The 8,023-nt window shown below is 42.0% G+C and overlaps 2 protein-coding genes across 7 annotated transcripts in view; one reads left to right on the top strand and one right to left on the bottom strand.

Annotated features, from left to right (window-relative positions):
* The window catches only part of tipin (timeless interacting protein), an 8,002-nt gene extending 1,314 nt beyond the window's left edge, over window positions 1-6,688 (top strand). The window contains exons 2-7 of one of the 5 annotated variants that reach the window (XM_024263197.2): window positions 2,009-2,147; window positions 2,217-2,307; window positions 4,357-4,432; window positions 4,502-4,624; window positions 4,693-4,963; window positions 6,301-6,688. In XM_024263197.2, coding sequence (XP_024118965.1) covers window positions 2,018-2,147; window positions 2,217-2,307; window positions 4,357-4,432; window positions 4,502-4,624; window positions 4,693-4,963; window positions 6,301-6,563 — 954 coding nt within the window. In that variant the 5' untranslated portion in view covers window positions 2,009-2,017 and the 3' untranslated portion in view covers window positions 6,564-6,688. Of the gene's footprint in view, window positions 1-1,988; window positions 2,148-2,216; window positions 2,308-4,356; window positions 4,433-4,501; window positions 4,625-4,692; window positions 4,964-6,300 lie in introns of all 5 variants that reach the window. The other 4 variants (XM_024263195.2, XM_024263194.1, XM_024263196.2 and 1 more) reach the window with 4 other exon arrangements.
* A 58-nt stretch (window positions 6,689-6,746) lies between these two features.
* Window positions 6,747-8,023, bottom strand: part of dis3l (DIS3 like exosome 3'-5' exoribonuclease) — a 23,723-nt gene continuing 22,446 nt past the window's right edge. The window contains exons 18-19 of one of the 2 annotated variants that reach the window (XR_004949837.1): window positions 7,319-7,698; window positions 6,747-6,979 (exon numbers count right to left, since the gene is read on the bottom strand). Coding sequence is in view for 1 of the 2 variants with exons in the window: in XM_024263186.2 (XP_024118954.1) it covers window positions 7,378-7,698 (321 nt within the window). In the remaining variant the exon portion in view is untranslated. Of the gene's footprint in view, window positions 7,699-8,023 lie in introns of both variants that reach the window. The other variant, XM_024263186.2, reaches the window with a different exon arrangement.

Genomic DNA, 8,023 nt, shown 5'->3' with positions numbered 1-8,023 from the left:
TCACGGATCATCCGTGGTCCGTTACACCCCTAATTTGAAATGATCTGCATTATTTGAGAAAATGTTTCAGTCTTTTTTACGTTCACGTCAAGCATAAATACAACAGCGATTTTTGGATTTGAGACCTGAAACTGAGAGTTAGCAGGAGTACTGGTCAGTCATCTGCGATGCCGTTCATTTCTGATATTCGAAGGCCTTCATTGCTCATGTAAGTAACACAAGTTTAAATGGTGTTGATTTTGATTTTGGTGACACCTCCACGGCTGAAATCCGGGGGTTATCTTTGACAGCTGTTTTAAATTTGACGACATGAGCTTTTATCAATTGCACCTTGTAGCTGAAAGTTAAAAATTCCCTGAGTCGCAGTGATCCACCCCGATTATTTCTCAGATAAACGATCATATGGTAAAATCCAGACCAGTGTCACTCCAGCTCACTTCCCTGTTATATTAGAATTCAGTTTATACTTTGATTGTTTGTTTTTATTGACACTCTTGAATGAAAATGGTGTTTTTGTGGTTTTTAGCATGTTGTTGTAGTTATTCCCGATGATGGAAGACATGTATAAAGAAAACTAAGATTAAAACTGCCTGAATATTTCGTTATGGCTCCATTCTGATCATCCACCTACAGATAAATAGTTTCATGAACGTCTTTGTTTTCCTCGTCTGAGCTGGAATGTGGATCTGAACTGTACGTCTGGATAACTCTGATACTGCTTGACATTTTTGTTTCACTCCTAAGGTCAGGTTGGGTATGAGGGTCTGTTAGCTAGCGGAAGAGACTGTAAACAAAGGGTTCATGGGAAACAAGCTGAGGCTTACTTTGCAGAAAATGACTTTTTTTTTTGTTTTGGATGAAAACATTATAATTAGAAGACCACTGGGAAAAATTAGAAAATGGATCCAAAGATGACCGGAGAGGAACTTTAAAGCTCTTCATGGCTTTTCCCCCAGTCTACTTAACGGAGCTTTAAACAGCCATTCTAGAGTTTTAAGGTCTGAAAACCAATATGAGCTTCAAGGGTCCAGGTCACGCCAGAAACCCCGGCGCCGTTTCTGGTGCCGGCCCTCAGTCATGGAAGAACATTCCTGCAGGACTGGGCATGATATCAAACCTTAACGCTTTTAAATGTCAACTAAAAACTATGGCTGTGAACATTTCATCGACTTTTTTTATTTTTTATGCACCTTATTGAGTTTTTGTGGTGCCGTGTCAGATGAATTTATCCCTTTGGGATATGAATAAAGTTCAATTCAATGTCGCTTTAACGCATGCGATTAATCAAAAAGAATTGACGCGTTAATTTGCATTAACCCAAATTAATCGAAGAAAGCTCAGGCTTCCACAGCGTGTGTTAAACCATTTCGTGGGGTATTATCCCTCTTATGCCATGGTCACTTATAAAATAAATAAATATTCAATTGGTTTTTAGTACTTTATTCTTGCCTTTTTTGTGGTTTAGATTATTTTTTTCACAAAAAGAGCACTATTTGATCCTTGGTCTGGCGCCATATTGTACAAATACATTTTACCTGGTAAAACATTGCAATGAATCATGATTAATCCCAACACAAAAGTGCGATTAATCCGATTTTTTTTTTGTAATTGATTGACAGCAGTAGTTAAAAATAAATGTTCTATATGTAGAGTTTTGCAGATAAGAAGTGGTCGGCAAATACTGAGATAAAAAAATTATAGCAATTATCGCGATTAATTTTTCCCCGGTTTGCGATTAATTAGTTAATTTTTTTAATCGATTCCTGACCCTACTAAAAACGTTTTTAGATTGGCTTTTAATAGTCGATGACATCTTATTTTCTTTATTTTATTACCGTATTATCCGTCTTTTGAGTATCTTATTGCTTTCTGTAAGTTTTTGCAGTTTTTTGTTTTTAATCTGCTGAATTAAATATTTCACCTGGTTATTGTAAAGCTCTGCTGTGATGGCGATAGGATTTAGCTGTGTTTGACGTTCCTCACTATAGGCGTGTTCTTGTGGCAGAAGTTCGACAGCATGCGAGGCCCAAAGGAGGACATCCAGAGTGACGCTCCCCCCTATGAGGACCTGGACGACGAGGCTTTCCCTCCCCTCCCTCCACCTACTTCCCCAGGACAGCAGGAGGGGCGTGGCCTGTTGGCAGACGGTGAGCGGTCTACAGAGGAACGCCTCCAATGGTGACGGCAGCTGCACTCATGTGGTTCTTGTCATGCAGGGGAGGATGGCGAGGTGTCCAGGCTGGCCGACGTCCCCGACACCAAGAGGAGGAGTGTGAAAAGACCGCGACCCAAGCTGGACTCTCAGAGGTACGTTTTTCCCAGCATGAGTTCAATCTGCAGCTATACTGACCTCCAAAGACAAGAAAAGCTTAAAGTATCTTCACTGTTTTCTACTCTTAAGCTGTAGATCTCCAGCCTTCTTCAGGCCACAGACTGATGATATTTTCACAGACTGCTCTGTATGAGGCTGAAGGTGGTGTCTGTGTAACTTTTGACGGTAAAGTTTATCCTGTAACCTTTAAAATATCTGCAGCTGCTTTAAACTTTGTAAACTAGATTTCATGTACGAACCATAAAAACAGATTTTTCCTTAATCCAGGGGGGTCAAACTCAATCACACAGGGGGCCTAAATCCAGAACACACAGTAGGTCGGAGGACAAACATTTGTTGAACACATAAATAAAATAAATTCTTAAAACTTTAAAAACATAACTTTTTTTAACATAAACATGAATTAAAAATAGACTAATATTATTCCAGAATAAATCGACTTAAATAACTTTTCATATTTTACTCTCCATAATAATACATTTTGTCAAAATTATACAAGTTAGAAATAAAGTAACATTTCTTTTTTTGTTTGTCATTTTATATAAAAAAACTAAACTCGTAAATATCCCGAAAGATTTATCTCTCCATAAAATAAATCCCGTCAAAATTATACAAGATAGCATCTGGCTGTTAATAATAATAACAACAACATAAAACAAAACGATCTTGAGGGCTGGGTATAATTACCTTGACTCTAACACATGTGCTTCAACCCTTAAGTGCCAAAGTGGAAGCTAAAAAAAATCAGATGCCAACTTCAGCTTCATCTGACTTTTAATGTGCAACTGATTGGGGACAACTGATTTAAGGCTGAGTAATGTTTGGCTGCGTTACAAATATGTTTCATAAGAATTGCAGCCCAAGTAAATCAGATGTTTCCTGCAGCTTTATCTTAAATATTTCTTTCATTTTTCCAAAGAGCGTCTGGGTCTGCACCTGTGTGTGCTCTCACATCAAATGCTGCTGCTGACACAGATGTTTGGTGTCTGAATGCGTTGAAAGTGTCAGTTTTGTTAGGTTAACCTTTAACCTTTTGACACCTAGGCCTCAAAAATGTCTGCCTGGACTTTTCTGCTAATTTTGACTATAAAAGGTTCAGATAATGTCCTGTAAATGTGTGCTTTTGCTCATTTTTCCTGAATGCATTGAAATTTCAATATCAATCATCATTTTACAATTTATTCAATTTCATAATAGTGTTATAACAATTTAAAATGTAAAAAAACACAACACTGAAATGTGATTTCTATATTTTTTTGTGCAAATGAATTACAATTAAAATAAAGAAATGTAAAAAAAAAAGAAATACAAGCCTTACTGAGCTATAAGCCCCAGATATCTATGTTGAAAAAAATATTTACTGCATTCAGAGTGATTTTGTACTGTTAACGAACCTGTCGCCTCCAACGTCTCAGCATAGATTTAATGACTCTAAGCTTGTATGTAGCAGCACTGTTTCCTTCCTAGATGACCTTCGATGGCCTTCAACTAAAAACTGGCATCATAAGAACTTCTTCATGTGGTTTCCATGGTGAAGAGGCGAGGATTTGAAAATAAGTTTGGAATTTGTCATGCGTGTTCTATCTGCTAATGAGAAAGTAGCTGTTCTTATTTGCATTGATTCAAATTCGTCTCTTATTTTTGATTCTTCACTAGGGGAACTCTAACCCTAGTGGTGGAAGAAAAATCGCTGCACCTTTATATAAGTCGCATGGTACAAAAACTAGGGAAAAAAAGTCCAGAAAATACAAAAGCTTTCATTTATTGTGATAAAAGTTTCTTGAACAAACGTTATATGATTACTTATAATTTCTGAGTAAAAAATAAGCTAATTCAGCTCCACAAATGTTACCTTTTCTCGCCAAAAGTGACTCCTTTCGTTGCTCATTTGGTCTCAAAGTCTTCTCTGAACCTCCGTGGAGGTCTTATTTCCCAGGATGGTTGTCTTTCAGACATTTTTCTTATGTTTTTTGTAAGAAGTCTTTTTGACCTCTCTGCATCTGTCGGATGCTGCTGGTCTTCAGGCTGATTTCAGAGAAAGGACTTCCTGCTCTGCGCTCTCTGTTCCACAACGTTCACTTCAAAGGAAAAGGACACGAGGTAGGAGCTCCCGCCCCCCCAGACCCTTCATGATGAGAACAGCAGCTCTGAGGGCTTTTGTCCCGACAGGCTGAAGACCTGCGGCTGCTGATGCAGAAGATGGAGAACTGGGCTCACAGGCTCTACCCCAGGTTCCAGTTTGAAGACTTCATTGATAAGGTGGAGAAGCTGGGCGCCAAAAAGGAAGTGCAGGTGAGGTGGTGGTGGCGGGGGTTGTCTCTGCTGCAGCTCAGCCTCTAACTCCTGCTACTGCTGAGCAGACTTGTCTCAAACGGATCCGCCTGGACATGCCGCTGACGCACGAGGACTTCACGGAGAGAGACGGTGAAGAGGACATCCCTCACGAAACCCACGACTTTAGAGATCCCGAACTCTTCAGTAACCACACCCCACTGAACAAGGGGGAGGAGCTGAGCCACTCCACCCCAGCCCCCGCTGCCCCCTCCCTGACAGAGGAACAGCGCAGACGCATGGAGCTGAACCGGCAGAGAGCCTTGGAGAAGAGGCTGGCACGGCAGCAGCAGCTTCATGGTAGGGGACGCTCTGCAGCCAAAGAGTTTATGTCAGACGATTAGAAAAGCGGATTTGATTCGGGTTAAACGTCAGGACTGTTTGGAGGACTTCATGAACACACCTCCACCATGTTTCATTGTTTTGTGACCAAAAACACATTGTGTCTTTTTATGGGGTCAAAACGCCGTCAGTTTAACCTTTACCCAAAAAGAAAAAAAAATCATCAAAATAGAGGGACATGAAGTTAAAAAAAAAAAAATGAGTTTAATTACATTTTTTTTCTCTAAAAGCACATAGATTCCAGAAATCCAACAACAAAAATTCTGTAAAATGACGGAAACAAAAAAAAACCCACAAACGTTTAGGAAGCTGTTGCTAATAAAAATAAATATATTTTTTAACTTGTAATCATTTTATATTTAAATATATTACCATAAAATTTTCAACAAGTCTTTCAAGTTTATAATCTGTACAGTATTTCCTCTCCATATCGCTGTTCTTCTGCCATCTCGCCATTTTGCTGATTTTTTTTCCTTTGCCATTCCAGTGCTTTGGGTTCTGCGTCCTGATTGGCTGTTGGCGTTGTCAATCAATCTCAGTACCGTATCTGCTGTACAGAATGCATATAGCTTTCCAAATCTACACAAGTCCTCATGGTGATCTGGTCTTTGTTTTCGTTCTATAATCCTGGACTCATTTTTCTTTGAATATTTGTGCACAACTTTGCTGAAAAATATTTAATTTTACGTTTAACGTCTCTTTAGAATGACTTTTCTTTGTCTTGAATCCGAATTTTTCCTGTCATCAAACTGTCATCAAGTTCCGAAACATCGATCCATCTGAGAGTATGTGCAGTGCGACGCATTTATTAAACTACGATGGCAGGAAAATTATCTTGACACTGTAGCTCTGCTGGGAAAAAGCTATTAACAGTCAAGTCCTGCCACTTTTTTCTTTTCTTTTTTGTGCAGTGGAGCATATAAACAATGAAACAGACCCGGAAGTGGTGGTTAAAAAAAAAGATGTTGATATGAGATCGCCCGAGCGGTTCTGCTGTCTGCCCTCCGGTGCTGATGTTGTGCCAGTTCTGTCAGAATTGGTCTCAGGCGTGGTTCTGGCAGGGGGAACGTACCTTGGTACAACACGACCAGCAGGGGCATGTTAGCATGGGGGGCTGTTTCTCCTCGGGACAGGAAGGGTGGGAGCGCCCGCTCCAGGTCGTAGACCGGTCCATCACTACCCGGGACAGGCTCTGGCAGTAAACTCTCACCTCCTGTTCCTCTGATCCTTCAATCCCGTCTTGATGTCAGATTTCTTCTACATTTCTAAAAGTCGATCATGTTTTCCTTCTCCAGATGCTGCAGACTCTCAGACCGCCGTCCTGGATGATCCCCCCGACCGACCCGAGAAGGTGGAGGATCAGGATCTCCAGTCCTCCAACTCCTTCACTCAGCTGTCAGTCACAGAGCCGGAAGCTTCCCCTGCAAGCCCCCAGCCCCCCCCTCAAGAACCTCCGAGTGTCCTGAAGCCGTGTGACCCGGATCAGGAGGAGGTCCAGCCGGGACCTTCACCTCCAGCAGCGGAGGAGGAGGAGCAGGACCATCATGGAGACTCTTAAGGTGGAGTTCCAGCGTTGTTGATGGACATCTGTTATCGTTTCTATCGATCACTGATCAGCCGATCGCTGGTTTAGCTGTTCAGAGGACTTTGTCGTTTTTAGATCAAATAAAGATTCAAACATATCATGGTTGTTTCAGAAATGTAAATGAAATTACTAAACCAAAACAGATTTTCTTTCACATCTTTAAACAAAAAAGCTTTATTGAGCTTCCAGAGGTTTGGTTTTCAGTTTTTTTGTTTTTCCGCTTCACTGGACTGGACCGATAATCCAGACTCTGTCTGGGTTTGGGGTGTTTCCATCACACGGAGCCCTCTGAGTTTGGATGCGGTAGTGGAGCTGGCCTATGTGTGGAGTGGTCAGCACTCTCACCGGCCCGTGAGAAGCCGCTGGTTTGAATCCCGGCTGGGTTGTCTCTGTGGGTTTTCAGATTTACGCAGGTGAGACACAGAACTATCATCAGACGGGGGGGACAAAAAGCCACGCCCCCTCAGAGGAGATTTCGGCAACAGAGGCTTCAGATCAACGTGAAAAACGGCTTTTTTAGACATTTAAGTTGTGGGATTTTGGTGAAAAATTTCATAATAGTAAAACACTACTGGGAGTGTTTTAAAATCAAAATGTTCAGGCAGATGAGTTCTGAAACAAAGACAAATCAAGTCTTCACAACATGGATCCAGAACTTCAGAAGGTCCAAAAAGATTTTTAGAAAAAGTCTGACCTTAAATATTATCTGGAATCCAATTCTTTCTTACATGTTTTATTATCTTCTTGTGTTTTTACATCCGGATGTCTCTTCATCCTAAAAGAACCTTCACTGGCCCGTCTTTACAGGGTCAGTGAGCCTTGGCACCGCTTCCGGGTCCATCAGGGCCAGCTCGCGGATCTCCTCCAGGATGGAGTACAGGTTTGGAGTCTTGCTCTGCAGGAAGTCTCGCTCCTCACGGGACAGCTTGGGCGCGTGGGCCGCCTGCTGCTGGGCGCTCTCAGCCAGCCGCACCACCTCCTGGACCAGCTGCCTGTGGCCCTGTGAGGCCGGCCGCTGGGGCTCCGAGCCGCGGTGGGGCTGGTTGCTGACGACCTCTAGAACCAGAGCGTCAGAGTGGCAGTTTGAGGAGTGGACTGAGATACGGACCTGTGGGGAGAGAAAAAAAAACACATTTTCGTGGTTACTGGGTGTTGGAACTTCAAGAAGAATTTAACCCTTTAACACTGGAGCTTCAGTGTTTCTGTTCTTTGATTTACTGTAACTTTTCAACCTTTAACATGATAATTCCAGTAGATTCTAAAGGACAAAAGCGGCTCAACGAGCTGGAATTATGTTAATAGTTACAATATGTTAAATATTTTGTGTTGATTTTGGTTACATCACTCCTCCGGGTCCTCTTGGGTGGGCTCTCTTTGGTGGGGGTGGGCGGCCCCTTCCTTGCTCCCCCCTGGGCCTCCCACGGTGGGGGCGG

The sequence above is a fragment of the Oryzias melastigma genome, linkage group LG3 (assembly GCF_002922805.2).
Source record: "Oryzias melastigma strain HK-1 linkage group LG3, ASM292280v2, whole genome shotgun sequence".
NCBI lineage: Eukaryota > Metazoa > Chordata > Actinopteri > Beloniformes > Adrianichthyidae > Oryzias > Oryzias melastigma.
This window is presented reverse-complemented; position numbering and strand designations above follow the sequence as displayed.